Source organism: Dermacentor variabilis, chromosome 4 (assembly GCF_050947875.1).
Source record: "Dermacentor variabilis isolate Ectoservices chromosome 4, ASM5094787v1, whole genome shotgun sequence".
Taxonomy (NCBI): Eukaryota; Metazoa; Arthropoda; class Arachnida; order Ixodida; family Ixodidae; genus Dermacentor; species Dermacentor variabilis.
Genome location: NC_134571.1, coordinates 101,425,238 through 101,452,692, shown reverse-complemented (window position 1 = coordinate 101,452,692; position 27,455 = coordinate 101,425,238). Strand labels below are relative to the sequence as shown.

General features: G+C 45.1%; 1 protein-coding gene across 1 annotated transcript; it reads right to left on the bottom strand.

The window, feature by feature from the left end:
• Positions 1-4,013: 4,013 nt before the first annotated feature.
• Positions 4,014-27,245, bottom strand: LOC142577862 (uncharacterized). The gene is made up of 7 exons (XM_075687296.1): positions 27,157-27,245; positions 25,911-26,145; positions 24,623-24,855; positions 22,847-22,993; positions 11,090-11,696; positions 10,246-10,511; positions 4,014-4,284 (listed from the first exon to the last, which is right to left on the bottom strand). Exons 1-7 carry the CDS (start codon positions 27,174-27,176, stop codon positions 4,188-4,190), a joined length of 1,605 nt encoding a protein of 534 aa, XP_075543411.1. The 5' UTR covers positions 27,177-27,245; the 3' UTR covers positions 4,014-4,187.
• Positions 27,246-27,455: the final 210 nt, after the last annotated feature.

The following is a 27,455-nucleotide window of genomic DNA, read 5'->3' as shown; positions in this document are numbered from 1 at the left end:
TTCGCATTTCGAACCTGTCGCAATCTGGTCGCCATGGTCACGATTCGATCCCGTGACCTTGTGCTTAGAGCCAAACACCATAGCCACTAAGCAACCATGGCGGGTCCAAGGCTGCTGAATATTGCCTCGTGCATCTCAGTGCCATCACGGTCACTAAGTAAAAACATATAGCGGAAACTTCCCCCTAATATTTTGGATATATACGACTTCACTTATGCCTACGTAAGTGCTACCTCAGCAATAAGAATGCGTTTTTTTTTGTAGACCATACAGAGTTTTTACAAACATTCTGGGGCGAATAGCTTTGTTGTTGTCCTTGAGTTGGAGTACTCGAAGCGTCGGACCACTAGTAGCATGAGAAAACCAATTGCATAATCGACTAGCTAGCACATAATCACTAATTAACTTCTGATTAGGTACTTAACGGCACATATTTCAATTTATGAATTGTAGCCGGTGAACTTGCAAGGCACATTCACTTGAGACGATTGTTATGGGTCGCACGGGTTTCGATATATGCGTCGTGAAAATTACGGTGAAAAGGCACAACTGTTCAACCTATTCTTTTTTTTTGCCAACCCCCGTTTTACTCAATGAAGCGCGAATGTAACCGGAACGCCCATGAATATTGTCGCACACTTTAGGAACTAATATCTCTATATTCCTTCCGAGTGGATACGCCTTACGAACTGAGCGGCTACAATTCCTAAATTGCAATATGTGGCGCAAAGGAATTGGTGAAAAACGTAATTATTGATTTTTTTATTAGTCCATTAGTTACCCCCCCCCCCCCCCGAAAAAAAAAAAATCCTGGGTACGTGCCTGCGTGTAAGCATATCGTATCAGGTTGTACTTACGATGAAGAACACAGTAGGGAAACTGTGAATCATGAAACTAACTTTTTCAACAACATGCGCCCAGAAAAAGCAAGTAACAGTCGAGCACATCGATAGGGGCGAGCAGAGTCGGCGATCGTCGAATATAGACGACTCCTCGAAGGCTCCAGCGTAATTGCTGGTGCCCGCCGTGCCTTCTAGAACATACAATTTGCGTCGCGCATGCAATCAGATTACGCAAGGTTCGGCCAAAGCAGACGCAACGGATAGAATCAACGATAACCTTCGATTAAGCTCGAAATCATGGAGGGGCGTCTTTCGCTGAGCGATAACGATAAGTTGTTAGCTGGTGAAATGCAGTCCCCAAGAAAAGGATAAATTAGTGCATATGTCTATAGGATTAACAACTGCTGACAAATCCAACCATGGACGAGAGCACAAACACGCGTACGGAGGTATGTAGATCTTCCAAATTCAAATGAACTTACCTTCAAGAGCGCTGTGTGGTCGCCCAGTTCGCACTCAGTGCTAATTTTGTTGCCGACGTTGTCACAATTGAGCTTAGTCGTTCCGTCCCTGGCATCTCATGTAGAGCACAACGATTACAATGGTTATTTTCTTTTATGGAAGCATTATAAATAAGTTGCGCGTATCGAGACATTTGAGAGGAAAGGCCGTCGCAGTGAAAAGAAAGATATAACGGGCCTTCTTAAGCTAATAATTAAATTTAATTGTGGGGTTTTACGTGCCAAAACCACTTTCTGATTATGAGGCACGCCGTAATGGTGAGCTCCGGAAATTTTGACCGCCTGGGGTTCTTTAACGTGCACCTAAATCTAAGTACACGGGTGTTTTCGCATTTCGCCCCCATCGAAATGCGGCCGCCGTGGCCGGGATTCGATCCCGCGACCTCGTGCTCAGCAGCCCAACACCATAGCCACTGAGCAACCACGGCGGGTCTTCTTAAGCTGATAAGTATATATATATATATATATATATATATATATATATATATATATATATATATATATATATATATATATATATATATATATATATATATAGAGAGAGAGAGAGAGAGAGAGAGAGAATGATCACAGTATACTTTCTTTGAGCTCCCTGAACGAAATCGCTTCTTTTCCTCTTTCTGTTTTCCGCTAGAAACTGAAGAACACAAAAAAATCGAAGCGTTGCCAATGCTGCATGACAGCGGATGCGTAGTTTGATTCTACGCATCCGCTGTCATTCTACGGTCAGCTGCGACATTTGTCACCGTTGACTATTCGGATGAGCCAGAATGCCTTCAACAGAAATGAAGCTGCGGTTCGGACGCTTCAAATGTGGCCGTGATTCCCGAAACAAAACGCTTGGTGCCGGTTCTCAGCCCAGTGCATTAAATGGAGGAAGTTACTTTGTGACATGTGCTCCACGCTGGAAATTGCACAAGTTTGAGTACCCAGTCGTCTCCTGCGTTGCGTTTTTCGCACTCTTCAGTAAATGCATCTCAAACATATTGTTTTTGGCTGGATGCATACCACCCAGACCGTATAACGGTCTCAGCATTTATCGAGAATCAGAGAGAGAAAAAAAGAATTATAAATGGGAGGCTGACAGCTTAACCAGGACTGAGCCCGGTTGACTTGCCTGCAGCGGGAGAACGGGAGGAAAATATTGAGGGAAGGCGAGAAAGTCAAGCGTGTATACACGCTGTGGTCGCCGACGTGATGTAATTATCCGCGTTGTGTCACAAACGGACTCTCAGGCCGATTGCTTTCAGAAATCGCAGCAGTTCTTTGCGGCCTTTTGCAGCTGTAACATGTGAGACTATGGTCACACAATCTTGTTCAACGAGGAAGGACTTCTGTCAAAATGGTTTAGAATTGTGCGGAGAGCAAGCCTTTCCTCTGCAAATGATGAGCGGTAGCGCAGAACGTGTTCCGCAGATTCCTCACAGCCACGAGCATTACAATCTGTGGTAATGATGATTATAAAGAATGTGTATGCTTGAGCAAAAGCAACGTCCTGGCGCAAGTGACAGAGCAGTGACTCTTCGCTTCGAAAAGAACCAGTTATCAGGTGCAGTCGCATAGAAGGGTCGACGGAGTGCAAACGGTGGTGAGTGAAACCAGGTGAGTGCCACTTGTGCAATGTCGTATCATATTCTCATTTGCGTAGGTGCTGGGATGCGTCAGTTATTGATGGATTTGTGGAAACAAAGCTTGTTCCTTTACATGTGTTTTTGCAGCAGCTTCGTCGACGCGATCGTTGCTAGAGATACCACAATGATCCAGCAGCCACTGAAACAAGATGTTGCATCCTTTCGCCATCATGTGGTGGTCCGTTAGTTTGTATCTGTTACACGAGTTGTTCACAGGCGCCGCGGCAAATAGCTCACAATGAGAACGTTGCCCGCCAATTAGCCGGTTGTTGAGTAATGTGATCAGCGGTTCGTCGTAGCACAATAGCTTCCGCAGCCGTCCATGTCGTGACGAGATGAACTCTCTATTTCGTGTTCATCAATCTTGATGGGATAACTATAATGCACTGGTGAAGGTGGTCTAAGTGTAATAACCATCAGCGCATTTGCGGACTTGGAAAAAACTGGAAACGTGTAAGCAATCCAGAGTTGCTTGGTCCTATTTACAAGTAGGGAGGCCAACCTTCTTTCGTAACACACGTAATGGCACACTTCATTCCGTGGACACCATAAGGATGACGATGAGCCTGCTAAGGCTGTGAAACCTAATGGCAGGGCGCATCTCCAAGTGGTAAAGGTCGAGAATGATGCCTGCCGTCGTCGTTCTGGCAGACATGCAAGATAGTTCTACTGCATTCGTGAAATGTGACGATTATGTACCCTATCAGCGTTTCAGTGGCAGGGTGCGTCGGGATCAGATCGTCGCGAGCCATACTGCTGTCGCGTTGAAAATACGTCCAATAGACCGAAGCACTTGCAAAAGGTTGCTTTAATGCTTACCTCAAAGCGGTATTATGATGTTTATAACAGCTAAGTGACTTGCAGTGAATTTACCTTATTGATTTTCGAGCTTTTATTGGTAATGCTTTCAGCGACACGACCGGCCTCAGAAATGAAATAATGTGCAGTTTTGTGTCCAGGTGCGTGTTTGTTTATTCGAGTGACTATCCACGTACGTTCGCAAAAGTTGCTTTATTGCTATAATGCGCTCCTTTCACATGTTCTCACTTAATCATTGAACAATTAAGAGATTGTAGCTGGCGACAAATAGCTACCAGCATTTATAACTGTACACAGATGAATTCAAGGAACTTTAGATTGTGGCTAGACCGCACTTAACGGCGCTCCCTGCTTGTACGGAGCGCACTGTTTCTTCAGAGTCCGACGTAAAGGTACTCGAAACGAACTTTCAGCCGTGGGTTGACCCGCTTGGCGAGGTCGCCCAGCTCAGTGTCCGCAACCACCAGATACCTGGGCAACATAGGCAGATTTTCAGTGAACAAGCTGTTCCGAATAGCATTTAGGAATTGTTGCTTGCAGCGCTTACGAGTGCGTTCAATGAACTAAATATGAGTATGCTTCTTTGAACCCTAGAAAGGAGAAGAAGAAATAAAAGTTACGTCGGGCTCGCTTCTATAGAGTGAACGGCGACTCAGACAAAATTACTCTTTTTGTACAAAACATACTTTGAAAAGATCACGACGCAGAACTACCTTCTTCCGTCCCATTTTGTTTCTTCGTGAACATGCCTTGAAAGTCCGTAAAGTACAGTAGCACACAAATGTGTTTAAATAGTAGTTTTTCCCCCTCATGAATTTCTAGATGGAATGATCTGTCTAAACCAGTTACTGGTTGCGATTCCGAGACCATGCCTACGTGCGTTGCTTTCCGGGGCAGCTTTGACGCTGCCCAATGTTTCTTATGTCTGTCTTAGTTCACTTTCCTTTGCTTTATGGTTCGTTCTTTTTTTGTGATCAACTCCACTATATGTTATGTGCACGCTGCAATATAGCCCGGTTGGCGCTGCAGGAAATCGATAATGAATAGACAAGCCGTTAATACGAGTCAATTGGCAATAAGCACCAACTCTGCAGCTCTTGCCAATATTTTCGCATCTCAAATGCATTTAAATGAAAGGGGAAAATAGCATATCCGTTCCACCTCGTTAGGAATGACTTCTCCGATGCGTGAGAAAGGCAGCCGAGACGATGACTTGTTTGGAGTACCACCATTAACACGCGTCAAGTAAATTCCAGGTAAGCGCTGAAAGATTTTATTTTTATGATTTTCTTTTTTTCCCACACTATCTTTAAGTATTGTTCAAATTCGCAGAAAATGTATCGTATATCTAGCCGCGTTCATGACCGCATGCGTACGGGTGACTCCGAAACTACGATATTAGAACCATTGAGGAATACTATGCCGTGTCACCTGCTGCGATCAGCAAAGCCCCTATGGCGCGGAAAATTTCAAGTATGTTTTCAAGCATTTCAGATATACTAAATTGACTTTGACTGACTCGAAGTGAGCGCATCGTGCACGATATTGTTATCTTTAACTGGAGTCGGAGTCGGCTGTATAGTTTTTGCCTAGCCCAATTCCCGACTACCTGCGTATGTGTGGTCGTCGGTACGCCTGTAGGGTTTACCTAGCCTAGTTCACGGCCGCCTGTACACTTGAGATTCCGGAACTACAAGGCCCAGAACCGTTTAGAAATCGTACACTTCCATCGTGGATAAATAAAAGAAGTTTTAAGCATGTAGGGCCCTCGGGGCTGTACTTGTCGGCGATAAGGTAGACTCACCGCCTGTGGGATTATCTGACTGAGCTTTGTCGAAAGCTTGGTTGCCATAGCCGGAAGTTCAAATTCCGCTATAAGAGTGCTTCTTTTTTTTTTTACGATGTTGAGCTTCAAATTTACCTCCTCCAGTGCACAACATCTGCAGGCTTGGAGTGACGCCTGTTACCGGCAAAAGATGCCGAGAGCAAGTGGGGCTATACTAATCCAGGTACAATCAAATTAGGAAGGCCCACTAAGTTTCAACAAGACGCTCCGTCACCAGGACAGGAATTGTCCTCCCCGGCGCAGTATTCGGCCACCCCCTACCAAATGGCTCACTCAGTTACCCAATAGCCCTCAGTCCCCCGCAGCTTCGGAGCACCTGACGAGACCTGTAATATAGGAGAGGGTGCTAAGAATCTCTGGGTTCAGACAGGCCGCCAATGGAAACGGAACCTTGCAACATTAAACATCCGAGCCCTCTCGAGTGAGGCTAGCTTAGCAGGACTCTCTGAGGAACTATCACACATTGTTTGGGATATCATCGGCCTTAGTGAGGTTAGAAGAACTGGTGAGGCTTATAAATTGCTGAATAACGTACATGTCCTTTGCTACAGAGGTCTCCTAGATAAGAAGCAATAAGGGGTAGGATTCCTAATCCATAAGGACATAACGGGCAACATTGAAGAGTCCTACAGCATTAATGAGAGGGTAGCTGTAGTCGTAATCAAACTTGATAAGAGGTATAGATTAGAGGTAGTACACGCCTACACTCCAACATCCAGTCTCGACGAGGAGGAAGTAGATCAGTTTAATGAAGATGTTGAATTAGCGATGAAAAAAGTGCAAACTCAGTATAGTCTGGTAATGGGCGACTTAATGCAAAAGTGGGGAAAAAGCAGGCTGGGGAAGAAGCAATCGGCAACGACGGCGTCGATTCTGGGAACGCTAGAGGAGAGACGCTGCTAGAAATCGCAGAAAGAAATAAGCTTCAAATAATAAACACCATTTTCACGAAGCGTAGCAACTTCGTTCTTTTTGCATCTCAAAAATGCAAAATGTAGTTAAAGTGGTTGGATATGATCATTAACCATCAAGAGACCTAACAAGAAGCACTCGGTTTAGGCTGTTTGCCTTTTGGTGCTACCTACAGTGCGCCGAAGGCTGACCTGCCACTTACGTGCGTAGAGTGAGGTGCTACTCTCATTTTAACAAGTGCTGCATGTTTTATTTCTAATTATTAAAAACTTTTTGTGCGCAAACAAACAGGGACAAAGAAGAGAAGAGGTCGCCCTGGTGCGCATTTGGCTATGCATTGTCATGAACACGATTGCTTACCGTGTCTTAGTAGCACCGAAATTTTGTATAGGCATAGGAATCAAACCGCGAGAGAAATTGTAGAAGAGCACTGGATTGAAAAACAAAAGGAAGAATGCATCATCCATTCTTCTGGTTCATTGCTGGATAAAGAAAATTCACTGTTGTCATCACAACTATAACGTATTTTCATCCTAAGTGCTTGTTACATGCGCCTGGATGTTTTTATGTTGACCGGGTGGCTTTGGTCTACGGCATTTTATCTCAAGAGTTATATGCGCTATAGGCGTGCTCTGTTTGACTAGATCGCGCAGATCTGGGGGTATTTAAGCAGGAAGTTCTTCGAAATGAAAACCAGTTGTTAGAAAGCGCTCGTCCTTGTGGTGATCCTCTTCTATGTTCCTGTTTGTTTGCGCATAAAAAGTTTTTAGTAATGAATCTGTTCCAACTAGGCCGACTCGCAGTTATGCCTTATTTCTAATGTTCTTGTTTTTATTTCCCAGTTTCTTTTTTATTTTTTTAAGCACTGGCATTCTTACGGCATTAGCCGGCTGAATTTTGAAATCCCTGGCCCTACTGAGGAAGGCAGTGTGGATTAGGTATCGATATTTAGTACGTTCTCGGAAGGCGTATTGAATTGCACCTGTTGGGGCACACGGAACTAAAAAATAACTGGCACTATATGTAGAAGTTGTTAGTCGATACTAACAATTGCGTAAGCGTATGCAGTCAGCGCTGTGTTTGCCTACTCTTTAAGTCATCCTTTCTTAACCCTGTTACGCTTACGTTCGGACATGACCTGTTAGTTCTAAGAATATATGCACAGTCAAGAGCAAAAGTTTATGAACGGCAATATCTCTGAAAAGCTCAATATATCCGCAGCCTCGGAACACAGGAGGCTATTTTCATTTCCCGACTGTAATACATACTATATGCAAACAGCACAGTGTTGCGCGGTGTTACTGCCTGCGGAACCAAACTGCTCGGAAATTCAAGATTTTCTGAGATCGCACAGTCCATAAGGTTTTGCGGTAGACTGCAAGTTCATACGATGTTCACGTCAGATATATGGACAAGTTTCGGCTAGTTCGTGTTCCGTGATTGTTCGTTCACCGGCTATTGTTCTGGGTCCCCATCCAGAAAAGTTCTTACGCAAGGACCGTTAGTGAAGGCAAATTCCAGCCAATCCTGAGGCTCAAGATAAATTTCCCATCAAAGGCAAAGAAGATTTGCGAACGAAAAGGTCCATGAATTCGGACCATGCTGGGCACTACAATTGGTCATTCCTGGATTATTTCAAGGTAAACGTCGCGCAAGTTCCCGCGTCGGTTGGGCTGTTCCAAATGAGACCAAAATTTCTTCTTTTAGTTCTGTTTCCCAATAGGGTTAAATATCGTCCTCAGATGCTGTATTTTATGCAGGCTGTGTTAATTTTCATGGTCCATATTCACAAAAACATTTTACTCTAGAATTGCTCATCAGAGCATACTTGAGCAAATCCCGATGCTCGACATATTAGCAAAGTCGGCCGGCCAATGGCATACGGCACTTTCCAACAAAAAGGGCTTTGTGAATTCGACGCCAGTTTGTTTGCCACTTCGTCATTGAATATTACGAAACTGCGTCCCAGTTATCTCCGTGATCAGTCACTCGACACGGCAGGTCATGAGAATTTAATAGAATAGAAGAGAAAAAAATACAGCTTCTAAAAGTACGGTACCAGGCTACTTTAAAAAGTTTAAATGCACCCTTTCCTTAAGCATGTGTACCCCACGTCGTGGTTTAACCCAGCCTACCCTAAAATACCAACTGATTTCAGAAATATAGGCGCATTCTTCTAAGCTGTAACTTATAATACAAAACAAACATGAAGACTTCAATATACTATATGGCTGCTAATATTGCCAAAAGAGTTTTTGCAGCTCAGATCTCGGACATTGCCTATGCCCAAGAACGTCACGCGGCTGAAGTAGGGTAGCGTGTCGTGTGTTTGAAGTTTTCCTTAAGACAGCCCTTGAAGTTATAAAGCGTCTGCAAATACGTATAAAATGGTCAAAGTCTTCTTCAGCAGAACAGATGAGCCACAATAAACCCTATAACGCGTTTATAGCATTACTACGGGATGCAGTACTCAATGAAAGTGTCCAAATAACTTTCACGTCAGTGCATTTTGTGTGAGTGTACCATATGTGTTGAGTTAGCCAGCTTGTCACTAGGCTAACCGCTCCAATATCTTGAAACTGCCGCTCTCCTTTCCTCAAAATTATGCGCAAATGCGCAATTAGAGTATTCATAAATGTCAGCAGAAACATCGATAGCGCTTAATCAGACAAGTACCGCAAGTTGGCTGGGTTAGTAAAGTTGCATGGCGACGAAAAAGAACGCGACGAAGGTTGAAACCCTTTACCTCCCGTTGACGAGTATAGTCGTCATGAAATTTTGCACCAATATAACCAATGAAGACTATAGTCGTCACGAACAAAATTGCCACAGTGAAACTATGAACGCTACACTCGTCCTATTGCATCTAGTTGCTATTCCTGACATTAGACGGCCACACTTATCCATGTTATGCCTCTCATCATATTACCGCCTCTGACACCCCTTGCATAAAGCATGGCTGCCTCCTCAAACAGAGGCAATGAAAGCGCGCGTAAATTATTTTGACGACTCCTCCTTAGAGCACAGTTCTTTAGAGTTTTGCTCGGAAGCGGAGAGTGACGTGTTCCGATCTTATGAATCTGATGCCTATTCTTTGCATCGCACGGAGGACCTTGCGGCTGCTCGTAAGTCTACCATCCGAAGACGGCCTACTAACTGCTTTAGGAGCTGCATAAAAGTAGGCGCTATTCATGTGCCTGTTTTTGCAACCTTTAGTTTTTTTTCTTAGTATTATAGTATTCTCTTTTTCATTCTGGATCTATCCCTGCAAAACGCCTTTTTGCGAGACACCAGGGCCATACAATGACGCCTTCTTCAACCCATCTTTTACGCAATTTGTGAAATAAGAGAGCTCAATTGAATTGGAAGAATAGTGCCGTGGCATTCAGAAAGGAAAGCTCCGCAAACTGCGCGAAAAAAATATTTCCGGGAAATTTCGTACAACTTTCTCCTTTAGCGGTAGGGGGCTAAAGTCACCGCCGCTTGTTACGTTCATCTTGTTTTCAACCTTCTAAAGAAAACAAAGTCAATGTGCTCCACGTTGTTGATCCGTCACCTGCGGGGACCGTTCACGACGGTTCCTCAGATTCCTGCCTGCTTTCTTTTTTGGTTCACTCTGTCGGTAGCCCCATTATAGTGCGGCGTCTTTCATTACCGTGCCATGGATTGTATACCTGAGCGCTTCACAGGCCAGGAGGAGCCTGAGCACACCGTCCCGCACAGCGGGCGTCGTGGTGGGCTGTTGGAAGTAGAGGCCTGCCAACTCGACGGAGCGAAAGCCACTGTTGGTCGCTTGCAACAGCCGGTCGACTAGGAGCTCGAAGTCTTCGGCCACGAGGTCTACGACGAAGGACTTCAGCGCAGAGGAAGAACCGAACACGCAGCATAGGTCGTCCTCCGCTTGTATGGCTGGGTAGTCCGGCGGCGGGATGAACCGAACCTTCGCAAAACGACGATTTGAGTGTGAACGTGGGAAATTATTCACCCCGCAATATTTGTGCACTGGATAGATAAAGAGAGGGAGGGAAATAAAAGGAAAGGCAGGGAGGTTAATTAGATGAGAAGATCCGGTTTGCTACCCTGGAGTGGGGAAATGGTAAACCGGGAGGGTGAAGGGTAAAGGAAGACAGAGTACACCATAGGGGCGAATTCAACACAGGTGCGTAAAAAAAAATCACGCTGATCACGAAGGGCAACTCAGCATAGAAGATGGTGAGCTTCATTCGACAGCTGGTCTGTGTTGACAACTGCCTAATGAATAAAGAATTAATTAGTCTACCGAGCCCGGTCGGAATGAGTGGCTAAGAAACCTTGAAGACATTTTTCAGCCTGAACTCCACGGAATAGCTTCAGAAAGTGTTTGGAAAGAACGATCGAATAGCAGGTAGGACCACGCTTTCTTTTTTACGTATATGTGCTATAGGAGCAGTGAACATTACAAAAAGAAAAGAATGGTAGGCTCAAAAAATAAGAAAATATGCGACATGTTTCACTTCGAACAATTATATTTCCTGTTACCTTTGCCAAACCTGCGAAAGGCTGCGAGACAGGAACGTGGTTGGCCACGGTGCGGCATTGGATGAGGCCGAATGCCTCCAGCGACGGGCATAGGAAGGCCACGGCATTTAGGTCCACCTTGACGAAAGAGTGCAGGCACAGTTCCACGAGCTGGCAGCCAACCTCGTGCAGGAGACTGAGCGTACTGGTCTCGAAGCATCCGGCCAGCTTAGCGCTCACCCACATCAGCTTCAGGTAGCGCAGGTGAGAAAACTCCGCCAGCGCCAGCACGGATTCGTGGCAGTCGACGTACATGTCCAAGTCGACGAGATTCGGGCACGCGACTGTGGTAATCTGCACGCAAAGCGCAGACGGGCCGCATAAGTCGAAGTCCCTCTGTGGCAGGCGCTTCTGTTGGTCCGAGCCGTAGACGAAGGAGCCGAGCGCGGTCTTCTGCAGGCGATACCTGCAGGTGAGGCCCCCTTCTTGGAGGAACGGTTGCTCGTGCAGGTCCAGTAGTGCTCCAGACACGTCTGCCCGGAGCTCGACGAGTTGCGTGCAGTGGCACAGGAGGTAAGACACGGTGCGTCGCGATGCGCTCGAGAAGTAGTCGCCGTACGAAAAGCACCTGCACGCGGAATGGCGGGTCAGGTGACTGGCTCAAAGAATTAAGACTTGCGTGACATCGCAAAAGCAATCGAAAATGGCAACTTTTTTCAGATTTTATATAGAGTTATATATATATATATATATATATATATATATATATATATATATATAATCCGACAGACCCCATCTCACGATGAATGTCGATGTTAATGTGATTAACGTGGAGGCAATGCATCGACACACCGTATTCACCATATTAACACAGCACGTCATGTGTGGCTGCATTCTCACGCTTCCTCCTGGACACTCCATGCCATCCGGCGCCGCCGCAGCAAAGTCCCCGCACGGCGCGTTTGGAAATTTAAATGTTCACACAAGATTGTCCGAATATATATGACGAGCGTTCCACTCCGCCGAACGCAGTAAAAATATTTTTTGTCTTTGAAGAGTGGTACACAGCGGTGCATACCCAGTGAGGGAAGTTGGCGTTATATAAGTTATTGAGGACCGGCACATGCTCACTGTTAGCTAGTGGCCGAAGCTGGCTTAAGAGATGTTCGTTGAAGAGCGGCGTATACCAAGTTACACACAGCAAGTGACCAAAGTTGGCGTGAAACAGGTTTATTGGATCACGTGACATTCCTTGTGGCACATATTCAGTTACCTAAACTGACATCAAAGAGGCTCATTGAAGTCTGGCACATTGCTGGTTTTCCCTACTTGGTGATTCAACTAAAGTTCAAAGTTCATTGTAGAGTTCCAAATCACATCAGACAGTTTCCCAGGCGCAGACGCGGAACTACTAGAGAAACTCAAAGAACGATACATAAGGCCACCACTAAATACAGACGCCTCAAACGAGACGCGGCGATCCCTTGGAAAGGCCGATTCCAAATTAGATGAACCTTTCACATATGCAGAAGTCCTAGAGGCAGCTCAAGCAGCCGCCAAAAACTCGGCTCCTGGCCCTGATGCCATCACGAACGCGATGCTTGAGAACCAGGACGCTGGAGTCCTGTCTAAAATCACAGAACTGTTCAATGGAGACAGCTGGCTCAAAGGCCAATTGCCCCGGAGTGGAAACACGCTAAAATTATCACGCTCCCGAAACCTAAAAAGACACCCTCAATAGGTGCTCTGAGGCCCAGTTCTCTAACGTTTTGCGTGGGTAAACTGTACGAACACGTAGTACAAATAAGACTGCAGCCGTACCTTGAAGAAATAAAATGGTTTCCAAACACCATAGCAGGGTTCATAATACACCATAATAAGACGCATTCTTACTGACCAGAGAAGTTATAGCTAACATCGCCCCGGAGAGGAAAGACGTGGTTGGCAGTACCTGTTCGCACTAGACCTCAAGGGAGCAGTTGATAACATTTCGCACAAAACAATATTGAAGGAACTTGAATTGACGGCAGGCGGAAAACGAACGTACTACTACGTGCGGGCTTTCCTCGCCAACCGCACCGTCACAATAGAAATCGGTCAAATCGCTTCCCAAAAGTTCAAGATGCCCAGTAGAGGAACACCCCAAGGGGCAATAATCTCACCTCCGGTGTTCAATATAACGATGTGTAAACACAGCGTGTTTACAGGAGGTATTCAGAGACCTGGATTGGGAAGAATTGGGGATAAGAGTTAAAGGAGAATACCTCAGTAACTTGCGATTCGCTAATGATATTGCCTTCCTTAGTAAGTCAGGGGACCAATTGCAATGCATGCTCACTGACCTCGAGAGGCAAAGCAGAAGGGTGGGTCCAAAGATTAATCTGTAGAAAACTAAAGTAATGTTTAACGGTCTCGGAAGAAAACCGCAGTTTACGATAGGTAGCGAGGCACTGGAAGTGGTAAGGGAATACATCTACTTAGGGCAGGTAGTGACCGCGGATCCGAATCATGAGACTGAAATATTCAGAAGAATAAGAATGGGCTGGGGCGCGTTTGGCAGGCATTCTCAGAATCAGAAGCAAACATTTGTTATTAGAAGTTGGGTCACAATTACAAGTACTTAGTATGCAGAAGGAGGTCCCATAGTCAAAGACTGTATCGGGACCTCCTGCACAAGAACAGTTATTGTAATTAACATCTAAAAGCAACAACAGCATATAATAAGGAAGTGTACGAGCAACAAGAAAAGAACGTTTTCAGAACAAAATACAGGATTGATTACAAAAGATATCAAGGTTTAGCATATCTCATGGTAGCAGCAAAATTGTGCGCGAACAAAATACCAGCAGTTTATTTACAACAACAAAAGAAAAAAAGAGGGAAAAAAGAAAAAAAAGCGAACAATGACCGACTACAGTAATCCTTGTCGTTAATCTGTCAATAAAAAATGCATTTTTAGTTCTCTTTTAAAATGTGATAAAGATCTTGTGTTTTTTATTGTGAAAGGAAGGGTGTTCCATATTGATATGAAAGAGAATTCTACAGTCTGTTTACCATAGTTAGTACGGATTCTTGGTAAAAGAAAATTGTTATTCAACGCAAATCTGGTGGTACTACGAATCATCAGGTTAGAAGGCGAAAATAGGATCGATGGTAGCTCATTATTCACAAATCTGTAGAAAAATATACCTAGGTTGTATTTAGAGAGTCCAGATATAGCAAGTATGTTATTCTCGTGTAGTATGGAAGTGGCATTAAAAAAGCGGGGGCTCTAAGTAATTATTCTTATGGCTCGGTTCTGAACTGTCTGGAGAGATGCAGTATGAGTATTATAGGTGTTACCCCAACATATTATGCCATAAGTAATGTGAGAGTGGACAAAAGAGTGGTAAAGTGAGAGTAATGTGGCACGTGAGAAGTAAGGGCGTGTTTTAATTAAGATGCGTATACCATAAGCTATTTTCTTTTTTATGTGAGCAATATTATTGTGATATTTCAAATTACAATCAAGCAGTATACCAAGAAAAGACGAACTTGGAGGAAGGCGGTGAGAACCGAAAGTGATAGGTGGAATGGATGGTATGTTTCGCTGATTAGAAGAGAATACAACAAATTTAGTCTTAGTTGCATTAATGGATAACATGTTATCATTACACCACCTTAGGATATTTCCTAAGTCAGCATTTAATTTATTAACGAGAGATGAGATATCTTTATGAAATGTGAATATAGTGGTGTCATCTGCGTACAGAATGCATTTTGTGGAAGAAAGACAGTTAGGTAAATCATTAATATAAACCAAGAACAGAAGTGGCTCCAGGATAGATCCCTGGGGCACACCAACGTTAGTAATTCGCCGTCTAGAATAAGCGTTGGAAATGGAAACAACTTGAACTCTGTTATATAAGTAGCTTTTTAGTAGTGAGGGAGCAGGCCCACAAATGCCAATAGGTTCGAAAGAAGGATATTATGATTTATGCTATCAAAGGCTTGCGTTAGATCGATAAAACTGAGGCGGCGAAAAATCCTTCGTCGATTAATTTCTTTAGTTGATCAGTAAGATGAATAAGTGCCATCTCTGTGGAATATCCGTGGCGAAAACCAAACTGGCCTGAAGAGAGAATATTAAATTTAGAAAGGTATTTCGTTAGCCGTATTTCAATTAGTTTCTCAATAACTTTCCCAAAGAATGGTAGAATGCAAATAGGTCAGTAATTATTTAATAATGAGCTATCGCCTTTCTTAAAAACTGGGATGATTTTGCCGCGCTTAAGTTCAGAAGGAAATAAACCAGTCTTGAAAAATAAATTAACAATAAATGAAAGTATATCTGAAATTAAGTGCACAATTAATTTAATGTTAGCAGGGTGGACCTCATCAGCTCCAGTGCTTGTCATTTTTAGGTCATTTATAACTGCAGTTATTTCTTCCGGCGTTGTAGGAAATAAAAAGACTGAATGAGGTAGGCGGTTCAGGCTGATGGTCTGTGTAGGGGAAGGTAAATTGTTAGGAAAGAAAAAACTACTAAAAGCCTCAGCCATATCTGCAGGGGAATTTAACTCGACTCCATCATTTAAAATTCTGGATACTTGGTTTAGTCGTGTGTTCCTGTTTAAGAAAGAGTCGACAATCTCCCATTTTTTGTTACTATTATTAGCCGCCTGTAAAATATTTTGCTCGAAATACAATCGCTTAGCTGATTTTAGTTTACAGGTAAGAGTGTTACAGAAGTTTTTATATCGGGCACGTAAGTTCATGTTAAACGGTTGCCTTTTGGTTTTTCTATATAAGTTATCCCGTTTACGCAATGCTGTTAATAACTGCTGCGAGATCCATGGATTGTGAGAAAATGCTACAGTTTTTTTACATTTCTTTTTGCAGGTGAACTGCCGTAGGTATGATATAATACGTGAAAAAAAATGTGGAAAATGCTTTCTGTGGGTCGTTTAGTGATTTAATTTCAGACCAATTTGTATTAGCAACAGCAGTTAAGAAGCCGACTTTGTCCAGAACGTCTTTAGTATATGAAGGTAGGCAAGGTCGTACGTTGGAGTTGAAGCGCAAGAGCAGGGGATAATGATCAGTAATGTCCATGTGCAAAACTTTTGCCTCTGGTGAGTGAAGGAGGTTATAAAGAGCATGATCAATAAGTGCACCTGTGCCGTTAGAAACTTCACGTGTGGGGACGTCAATTAAACAATCATATCCGTAGCTATGGAACAAACTGGTATAGTGAATACATATGGGTGATGTTTCATCGAGGAAAATAATATCACCCATTATAACAACATTCTTATTTTCTAGTGATATAGTATGTAAGATATGATCAAGATTGGTACAGAAATCATTAACTGATGATGAAGGAGAACGGTAAATGCAGCCAAATATGAAATCCTTGTTGTCCTGAGCAAGAAAGCAGTTACTGAATTCAATCCAAACAGATTCGCAATTAGTAATGGTTAAGGATAGGTCATGTCTTCTTCGATAAGAAATATTAGGAGAAACAAATATGGCCGCACCACCGTGACAGCTCGTTAATCTATTGCAGTATTCCGATTTATAGTTAGGTAAGCAATATAAATTTTTGTCGTCGCCAGATAACCAAGTTTCAGCAATGGCAATTAGCGAAAACGAACTAGTTAGCGATGAGAGGAAATTATCGATTGAGTCAAAGTGCTTACGAAGACTCCTCGCGTTAAAATGAATAATGGAATGAAATGCCCTTAAAAAGGAATTCACTTGATGGGGTTTCAGTAGGGAAGCCATAATTGTTATGTGAATTGGTTAAACAATGAGCTCTAGTCTATTGTGGTTAGGCCAGATTCGTCTCGAATGCCGAGAACTTTGCTGTTGGTGGTTTTCCTAGCCTTGATTTGGCAATTGTCCGTCCAAAGGAACATCCAGTTCCTTTCTTTCTTCAAAGTTAGGGCTTTCGAAAAGAGAGCCCTGTTGGACAGGGTTAGATGCTCATTTACAAAGACGGGAGCATTAAATGAGCCAGAAAATCCAGTGTCACTAAGACAGAGTTTGGCTTTAAGCGCTTCGCTCACAAAATCAGCTTTCTTAGCTCTGGAGCAGAACCGAGCAATGATATTTTTTTTTTGTCGTTAGCTCTGGTGGGTACACGATGAACAATGTCCAGATCGCTAGGCGATACGGGACAGCCAATTTTGTCTCCTACTGTTGTCATTATTGCGATACAGTCCTCTCCTTGGGAGCAGGGAATGCCCTTGATCTCGACATTGCCAAGCCGAGAGTACTGTTCAAGCTCCTCCATCTTGCGAGTCAATGACGGGTTTTGAGATTTCAATTGTCAGTTCTCAGCAATTAGGGTTGTATTTTGGCTACGTAGTTCTACAAGTCCGTTCAGGTGCTCGGCACTTGTATTCAAGGAATCAACTTCTTTTTTCAGCTCGACAACGTCAATCCCAGACTATTTCATTCTTAGCAAGGTCTTACCAAAGACTAGTTCATGCGTGCTTTTAGCCATGTTGTTAATCTTAACTTCCAGCTCCTCAATTTTCTTTGATAGTTCTGCATTTGTTGGCATGTTACGAGTATTAAACAGAGACTCGAATAGGGAAAAAAAACAACAAAGAACAGTTGATGGCAGCAGCAGCAGCAGTGGCAGGAAAAAAGGAATACAAGGAAAACTCAGGAATACCTGCCCAAACAGAGGAATCAGGCTTCAGATGTGGGTCATGCAATGCCGCTGCTGCCAGTGAAGAGCAGGCGTCGATGTCGGCTTGTTTATATGGCGCGCAGCGATAGCAGCGATTTCCAGCGGTGTTTTTGCCGATGCCAGCAGCAGGCCACGAAGTGGCTACGCAGTCGCAGATTCACCCAGTCTGGATGACTCAGCGCCGTCCAGGGAAGCAAGGCGGCGGGATGGCACCACAAAGATGTTCACCGAAGAAACAGCGGCCGACAAGGACAGCTGCACAAACAGAGGAATCAGGCTTCAGATGTGGGTCATGCAATGCCGCTGCTGCCAGTGAAGAGCAGGCGTCGATGTCGGCTTGTTTATAGGGCGCGCAGCGAGAGCAGCGATTTCCAGCGGTGTTTTTGCCGATGCCAGCAGCAGACCACGAAGTGGCTACGCAGTCGCAGATTCACCCAGTCTGGATGACTCAGCGCCGTCCAGGGAAGCAAGGTGGCGGGATGGCACCACGAAGATGTTCACCGAAGAAATAGCGGCCGACAAGGACAGCTGCACAAACAGAGGAATCAGGCTTCAGATGTGGGTCATGCAATGCCGCTGCTGCCAGTGAAGAGCAGGCGTCGATGTAGGCTTGTTTATAGGGCGCGCAGCGATAGCAGCGATCTCCAGCGGTGTTTTTGCCGATGCCAGCAGCAGACCACGAAGTGGCTACGCAGTCGCAGATTCACCCAGTCTGGATGATTCAGCGCCGCCCAGGGAAGCAAGGCGGCGGGATGGCACCACGAAAATGTTCACCGAAGAAGCAGCGGCCGACAAGGACAGCTGCGCAAACAGAGGAATCAGGCTTCAGATGTGGGTCATGCAATGCCGCTACTGCCAGTCAAACAACAGCAGCAGGATCATGAACAGCAGGCTGCCATTATCCGTCAAAAGAAAAGTGTACAACAGCTGTGTCTTATCAGTACTCACGTAGGGGGCAGAAACCTGGAGGATTACGAAAAGGGTTCTATTAAATTGAGGACGACGCAACGAGCTATGGGAAGAAGGATGGTGGGTGTAACGTTAAGGGATAAGAGCAGATTGGGTGAGGGAACGACGCGAGTTAATGACATCTTAGTTGAAATCAAGAAAAAGAAATGGGGGGCATTGGCAGGACCTGTAATGAGGAGGGAATATAACCGATTGTCATTAAGGGTTATGGACTGGATTCCAAGGGAAGGGAAGCGTAATAGGGGGCGGCAGAAAGTTAGGTGGATGATGAGGTTAAGAAGTTTGCAGGGACAACATGGCCACAATTAGTACATGACCGGGGTATTTGGAGAAGTATGGGAGAGGCCTTTTCCCTGCAGTGGGCGTAACCAGGCTGATGATGATGATGATAATGATGATAATGATGATGATGATGATGATGACGATGATGATGATAGCGATGTGTCGCCTGGTACGACAGCTGGACCAAATCCCCGATTTGGGATACACCCTGTACGCGGACGACATATCGCTGTGGGCAGCAAGGGACCCTCTGGGACACAAAGAACAAGTACTACAACAAGCAGCCGAGGCAGCAGACAAATTCTCGAGGAGCAGTAGCCTCAAATATGCCCCCGAAAAATCGCAGGTCATTGGGGTACACTCGAGGGGCTACATATCCAACGGACCTGTCAACATCGTTGTGGAAGGAGACACGGTCCAAGAAGTTAAGGCGATGCGGATCATGGGTTTCAGGCTCCAAAGTAGCGGGAACGCATCCCACACCATCAAAACATTGAAAACTACTGCAAATAACATTGCACAAATGATCCGCCGTGTAGCTTATCGGAAAGCAGGCATGCGAGAAGACGACACGCTCAGGCTCGTCCAAGTACTAGTGATAAGCCGAGTCACGTACAGCCTACCCTACCACTTCCTTAGTCGCGAGGAGGAAAGGCATGTCGACATCATAAGAAGATCAGCATACAAAGCGGCCCTCGGGCTACCCAAGGGGACGTTCACAGAACGCCTGCTAGCCTTAGGAGTGCACAACACATTCGAAGAGCTAAAACAAGCCACTCTAATCTCTCAGAGGGAACGCTTGAGCTACACTCCGTGTGTGTGTTTAGTTTTTCCCCTTTTTTTATCCTTCTCGCTCTCTCACCTATTGCGTCCCTTTGCACGTCCCCCAGTACAGGGTAGCCAACCGGAGATAATCTCTGGTTAACCTCCCTGTCTTTCCTTTGCCTTTCTCTCTCTCTCTCTCTCTCTCTTTGAGCTACACTCACGCAGGACGGGCCCTACTGACAAGGGCACGTATTTCCCCACACCCAGAATTTATCAGCGAACACGTATTACCACTACCCACCTCAACACGATCGCGAATAACAGTGGCCCCCATACCCAAAAACATGCATCTGGAATACAATAAAGTGAGGCGAAGAGCGCGCGCACAACATATCAGAACAATGTATGAAAATAACCCCATGTACAACACAATATACACGGACGCAGCCGCGTATTCGAACGTGCACTCGAATGCCAGTGAAGACCAAAAGAACGTCCGGAGGTACGCAGTGGCAATCGTCGACACGAAAGCACAGCAACAATTTACGGCATCCATCAGGGCAGGTACTCTGGCGGCTGCCGAAACTTTCGCCGTGGCAATGGCCCTCGCTAACGCAGAACGCACGCAAAAGAGCGCCATCATAATAAGAGACTCACAAGAAGTATGTCGCCTGCTTCTCACGGGCCACGTGACCAAAACATGTCACTCAATAGTACCGACGAAATTCGCCCATCATCACCGGATCGTATGGTGTCCAGGTCACACAGGCCTTGAGGGGAACGAACTGGCCGCTTCGCTAGCACGAGGGATTATTAACCGGGCCGACTCGACTGGGATGGTCCCAGGTAGCCATTGTAGTAACCCCAATCCGACGAATGCCCGGGAGATTCCCGCTCATCAGCGTTCAACCAGAAAAAAATACCCACCCCCTCACCCACAACTCAGTAGAGAGGAAGCCGCCAGCTGGCGCAAAATTCAGACCGAGGTATTCTCCCACCATAAATTACAAAATTCCATGTTCCCCACTCGCTACAGGGTGGACAGGGGGGGGGGCAACCAGTAACGTCAATGGGGCTCCCCCCCCATCCCCTCCCCCGCTCTCTGAAGTGGGGCAGGGGCGAAGTCACGTGATTTGAGCTATAGCCGTATCTACATGGTGGGCAGGGGTCACTGTCCACCTGCCGACTCGGTAGATACGTCTATGGTTCAAGTAACCTGAAACAACACCCTGTATATATGCAATGGTGAGCAACTGATCAGTAAAAATATATATATGTGCAAAAGACGCACACATACACATGTGCGTGTCTTTTTCACATATACTTCGAAACTGAATATTGCTCAAGACGACTCAATGTTATTCAACAATAAGTTAACAGCATTGAGTCAACGACTTTATTGTTGTGAACAGTAAACAACAGCTCAATAATATTCAATATACTTTGACAATATATCAACAGAATTTAGCCAACGACTTTATTGTTGGAAACTACTCAACAATGCCTCAATAATACTCAATACTATTCAACAATATATAAAGTAATTTCAAGGTCCATCCATATAGGTCGCGACGATTCGGGCGAAAAGTGATTCCGAACAAATTGTAACCGACATCAGCAAGGTTTGTTATGGGAGCAGCGATTGAAGCGCGACTATGTTTGGAGGGAACAAACATAGGGAACGAAAAAAAGCGTTTTTTTTTAAATTAAAGCAAGGCGCAGTTAGATTCGTACAACAAAAACAAAATTCCTAATCAATTTTATATATGCATAGCGAGTAAAGAAAACACAACTCTGTTTTATCACTGTTAATAAATACCTTTTTTTCAGCGCCCATCGCAAGACGCCGCTATCGCTTGCAAAGCAATGTAGCTCTTGAAGTGCGCAGAAAGGCGCGCTTGTAAAGTTCACCTGTTACAATACGCCTCCCTGCTTGTCGACGTTTTTCCGAATTTGGTGATGCGGCTAGCTTCATCGTTTCTCGACCTGTTCAGTCAAAAGTAGTGAGTTACGACCGCCAGATAATTGCTTACTTTAGTTGTTTTCGTGCAACTGCACAGACCGACGGGCTTGGCGTCCGACGATTGAACCAGCACTCTGCACCTAATGCTTTCGTTGGCCTCCAAAGAAAGTATATTCTCTTCAGCTGGGGGTGCGATTTCGACAGCCGTGCGGCTGACCTTTTCTAACATCGCTTTCCGCACTGAAATCTAGAAACGCCCATCAAGTCGAATGGCGAGGCATTTGAATATACAGCTCTAATGGCGGGCCACCAAAACAAATTTCGCGCCTTTAAGATCAAAATGACGTCACTTCAGTTTTTATCGTATATGGCGTCACATGGTTTTTTCTTCTCCCGGAAGTGTTCCCTACTCATGCAGATGGCGCTAAGCCCTGTGAATTGCCGATGAATGACCATGTTTTGAACCTATGGGCTTTTATGGAAGCCTTGCTACCAGGTATATTTAGCTTGGTCATTTGCAATAAAAAAGTACATAATGATACAATACAACCAACGAGTACTCTATGCGATCGAACTAGCGCAGAGGAAAAAGAAACAAGACGACGGAGATGAAGGCAAAGCAGCTACGACGTTTCAGGAACAACAGGAGATTCACATAGAAGGGTAACCAGGCTCCCAGCCTCCAGAGAAGAACTGGAGTTCTATAATTCAGAATAAAACATTGTACAGAACGCTGCAAAATAGATTACTTTACCCGTGATCTTATAGAATGGAATTGTGCTTCGAAAGTTATTATATTGTCTAAGGAGGACAGACATGGTAAACAAGAAAAGAAAGAAAGAATCCTGCAGAAATTCTGAGAATTATCTACTAATTCGTAAGCGTTCTTTTACTTCGGGAAAAGCGGTGGGTAGGCGTGCATAAGCTAGCAGCATAAATGAGCAAAAGCGAAGTAACAGCCGAGCGAAAGAATGCTTAAGCATTAGTACCCAATTCTCAGAATTTCTCTAGCATGCTTATATGCTCCATTCTTTTTCTAATCTTTTCTTCCTCCTGAAGTCGATCGCTTTCTGTCTTTTTTACAATAACGTACAGGAACAACAATCTTGAATCTCACCTGAGCCGAGGCCAGAGGGGGTCGCCAGTTTTTTCAGCTTGGGCGATGATCTCGTCCAATTCACGGTGGCAGTCATACGTGAGGCTCAGCTCTTCCAGATTCTCAAGCGCTGACAAGTCCTGGAGGGAACGGCCGCTAAGACCCAACCTGAACAGACATCGAGCAGACGATTTGATAACATGCATGCAGCAAACTTAATCAGGAAAGGAAACTATTAAGAGGGCAAGGCAAGTGCTACATGTATGATTAATGACAGACTACACGCATGATAAAACTTATTGAAAGCGTTGGTCGGGACGATAAATTAAAGTGCCGTCAAACGTCACACAGTGCTCACCATAGGCCTTCTTTTTGTCAGAAAGAACAAAACTTCGCAGGAAAGCATGATTACACAGTGCAGAAAGGAGATTTATACACCTCTGTATATTAAAATCACGTTGCGAAATACCAACGCGCATTTATAGGAGAGACAACTGATAAATGACGCCCTAAATGTAATGAAACACAGCTGAATGTCGGCTTTATGGAGCTCTGATCTTGTGCGCGCAAGTAGCAGTCGATTACATATGCCTAAAACCTAAGGTTTATCAATTACCTTTTGAAAGAAATTCGCCACAAGATGAAACTCGCACTCAAATTCGGTAAAGCAGTAGGTATAGATCTATTTGCTCCTTCACAAGATTTGTTCAAAATCTTACACCTAAAGCGTGCAGTATCAATCATGACTGCCACACATGAAAAAGAAAACCATTGTGGTTATCCACCATTAAGCACGGGTGACAAAATACTGCGATAAGTATCAGAAACGTGCGATGAATAAACCTTTCATTAGTTATTCCGGCTTAAACAGCTATATTTTTAAAAGGCTTTTGGCTCATGCCCGATACCTTGCCCTACGTAGGGGCATATAAGCCGTAATCAACAGCTGCACAATAGCCACCGAATATATATATATATATATATATATATATATAGTTTAGGAGCTGGATCAGCATTATGACATCGGCACATTGCTCGTTCAGCTGAGGGTGCTCGGTCAGCCATTGAAGACAGCACACAGTACTCGATACCGCTCTCAAGGTGACATGCAGCTAGAAAAGTTTAACTAGCACGAGACACCACTTTCTCCGTGTGGAACGCATCAAATTTTCAAAACGACCGGTCGAAACACATAGACTCTCTTCTCTGCTTTCGCATCCCATCTAAACTCCACCACCGCGGTGCTACCGTCCTTTGTCGGATATTACTAGGAGTGGCATTTTCGAAGCCTTTTGTCCTTCGCACTGAAATAGCTGACGCCACTACGTATGATGACTGTGGTCGCGAGGAGACACTCGAACACGCTCTGTGTGACCGTCCTCGATACAGCGCGCAGAGGTGCCTGCTAGTGACTGCGGTAGCTGGCGTCCATCCCAGACTATTGTCAGAACAAAACGTTTGAGAATGCTGACCACATCATTCCTTAAAGGAAGGGCGACGAACAATTGTTAAGGACAGGAAACCTACAGAAACCGCCTCAGCTTTAATCGGTGTCAACTGCGATCCTGTGCTTCGAATATACTCATGTGTTCTGCGCCCCCCCCCCCCATCTCTATTTCTCTCTCTACTTTCTTTATCTTTCTAGCTCCCCTCCCCTAATCCCAAAGTATAGGTTAGAAAACTGAATTTACTGTTCCGTTCAACGTCCCAATTTACTGTTCTGTTCAACGTCCTTGCCTTTCTCTTTTCGTTCGCCTTTCATCTTCCTCAGTGCTCCTAGATGCGTAACGAGCGTACCTGAGCGCCCGCAGCTTGGGAACCGAGCGCAGAAGCCGGCCGACGTTCTCGAGACTGCGGAGGATGGACTCCGGTCGGCGGCCCCGCACGTACACCCCGTCGATCTCCACCTCCTGCAGCAGCGCCGCCGCACCCGGGTCGCTCAGCTGCCGGAGCGCCGCCGAGAAGTCGCGGCTGTACATCTCGACGTCCCACAGCGAGAAGCAGCGCAACCGGCCGCTCCGAACGAGCAGCTGCGCAGGCGACGGTCCGACAGTCGCTGAAATGATCCTCGAGCCATCTCCGCAAACTTTATGACCGTTTTCACCGTCTACAGGCAGCCCATTCACTTACGACGAGACAGTTACTGTATACTGTTGCTTATAGCCCTTCTGCAAACTGCTACTTTGCAAGTAATTGCACTGGTGGAAATCAAAGGCTCGTTAACAGCTTTTCCGTGCAGGCCGCCTATACATCTTCGCACGAGAACCGCGTGAAGTAACACATTTTCTTTATTTACCTTCATCCAGAAGTGGCGCAGCCCAGGTCCTAAGCACCCTAGCACATGATTTTGTGCAGTGGCACACACCTGATTTTACTCACCATCGTCCACAATCACTGGACCCTACAGTGCAACGGCACCTGTTAGTTTCCCTTCTGTTTTCTTTTATCATTTTCTATCTTTACTGAACGGATAAATGAACGAGGTTACAGAACGAAGGCGACTACGTTAATAAGTACGCGTTATACAGTCTCTCTAGATTCATTCTTCTTTTGGAATGGAGGTTCCGCGAGTGTGAGTACGCAGCTTTTGTATGCTTTGGCAAGAAGTGCTCCTTGCAACAGTTAACTTAATCAGGAAAGAATACTACAAGGCGTTGAACCCGCTCTAGTGTCAATGCACGGGTAGTGCGACTACGAAAATTTTGGATCTCTCAGTACGATAACATCATTCACACATGATTGCACATGTTGCACGTACACAAGTGTACCAACATGCATTTATTTATTGTTCCTTAAGAACTATGTTTTTGAGATGTTAATAGATTCAGGGGAATTTTGAACTGTAAGTACCACGGGGCTCATTATCAGATCTGAAAATGCTTTGTTGACACAAATCCCGCCAGTGTTTTGTAATACATCTCTCATTTTCAATGGGCTCTGTGTTACTCGATTAAACAGAGAAGGTAACCATCGGCAAATAAGTATTCTAAAATGCTTTTCTGTAGTCAATAACAAAATAATGACCGCCGATTGCGCAAGTCACGTACGGTTTAGCACTGGGGGCACTGAATGATTTCTAGCTCACGCTGAGGTCGTCTGCGCGCACGTCCGGTGTCATCTTGTCTCGAGCCTTCGGTGACATCCGGATGACCGTCTCGATGAGGTCCTCGACCAGATCGCTGGGAAAGCTGCGAAAGGGATTCACCTCCGGCGGGCACGCGCGGTCGTCCGGCGGCGTCCGCGCTGTCATGATGAGCAGGACCACCTTGCGCAGGCACCAGGACTTCAGGGTGACGCAGTCGTCCAGGCGTTTGAAGCAGCTGCATGATCCGTTGGTCTGCTCAAGTGTCCATGGTGAAGGAGATCAACCTCCCAAATCGTACGTAGAGAGTTTTCGTACAGTAAGCCTGGCGAGTTGGATTAACAATCTCCGTGCACTTTGGTTTGTTTCAGGCAGCAGACCGTACCACTCTTCTGCGGTCTTACCTGCGATCCCGCTGGCCTCAGTGGAATCACTTTTAAGGAGTATTTACGAAATATGTATGAAATATCATTTAGCCGACATCGAATGCTGCATCTTCTGTTGTGGAAACACGTTGTCATTCGCCTAAAGGTACGCCTTAAGATTGGGATTTGGGATATAGACGTCTATTTCGGACACGCAGATTATGGGCTCGATACAATGAGCCTATTTTTGTGCCGGTGTACTCCCAGAGACAACGTCTCTGCAGGGGACTGTTAGGTACGCTTGCGCACAGTATAATTTTAGTTCTTTTTTAAACCGACGAGAAGGTACAAGATAAACAAGAGAAAGAGGCACTGGCGCCCATGCATGTTTCTGTTATCTATGGGACAATGAATGCATAGCAACTTGTTTAGCTTCATTTACTAGAAACCTGCCTAAATTACTCCTTGCGGTGGAAAAAAACATGGTAACAAGTAAGGAAACGACCGGGCAATAATTAAATGCCTGATAGTCTGCTTAAATTAAACGCGTGGCAACTTCCTTAATTGCCGATTTTTCTACACAGGTCTACACAAGCTAAACTTGGCACGTTGTGCCACATAAATGCCATCACATTATAGGATGTCTTGCTCCGCTGCGCACAGTTTAGGTGTTCTAGAAAGAAATATGAACGTCTCTGGAAACATTTCTTTAGTTTGGACAAAAATTGTGAACCTATTGAGTTCTATTTTTAAGTCGGCACAAAGGTAAATATTGCGTACGGCCATTGTTTATTTCAAGGAATAAAGCGGAGGGACTAATTAGTCTGTCGACGGGACGCCCAAACTGCGGTAACGGCAACAGGTTTGGAAACTGCTATGCTTACCGAAGCGCCGTGTCCCTCATAGCACGAGAGAGCGTGTTGTGTCAGTGGCGTCGTCGATCCGTTTCTGTGTGTCTGTTGGTCGAGAAAATAAAAGCGAGAGGATGGCGATCCAAGTGGCGAGGCGAAGAGGAAGGGCCAGTCTGTGTTTGACGCCGTTTCCAGGGCAACAACAAGCTGCCCTGCACAGCCTTCGGTCGCAAGAGAATGGCCGCGGCAGCGAAGATGACACAGATACTAGACGGTGAGAAGCCATCGATTATGCGGCTATCGACTGGCGCCGTCAGCAACCCAAAATAAAA

Coding starts and splice junctions, on each gene's coding strand:
- LOC142577862 (XM_075687296.1), bottom strand. CDS start 27,176: ATGAGGGACACGGCGCTTCG. Junction 26,146..27,156: donor ATGAGGGACACGGCGCTTCG/GTAAGCATAGCA, acceptor CGGATCATGCAG/CTGCTTCAAACGCCTGGACG. Junction 10,512..11,089: donor CTTTCGCAGGTTTGGCAAAG/GTAACAGGAAAT, acceptor CGTTTTGCGAAG/GTTCGGTTCATCCCGCCGCC.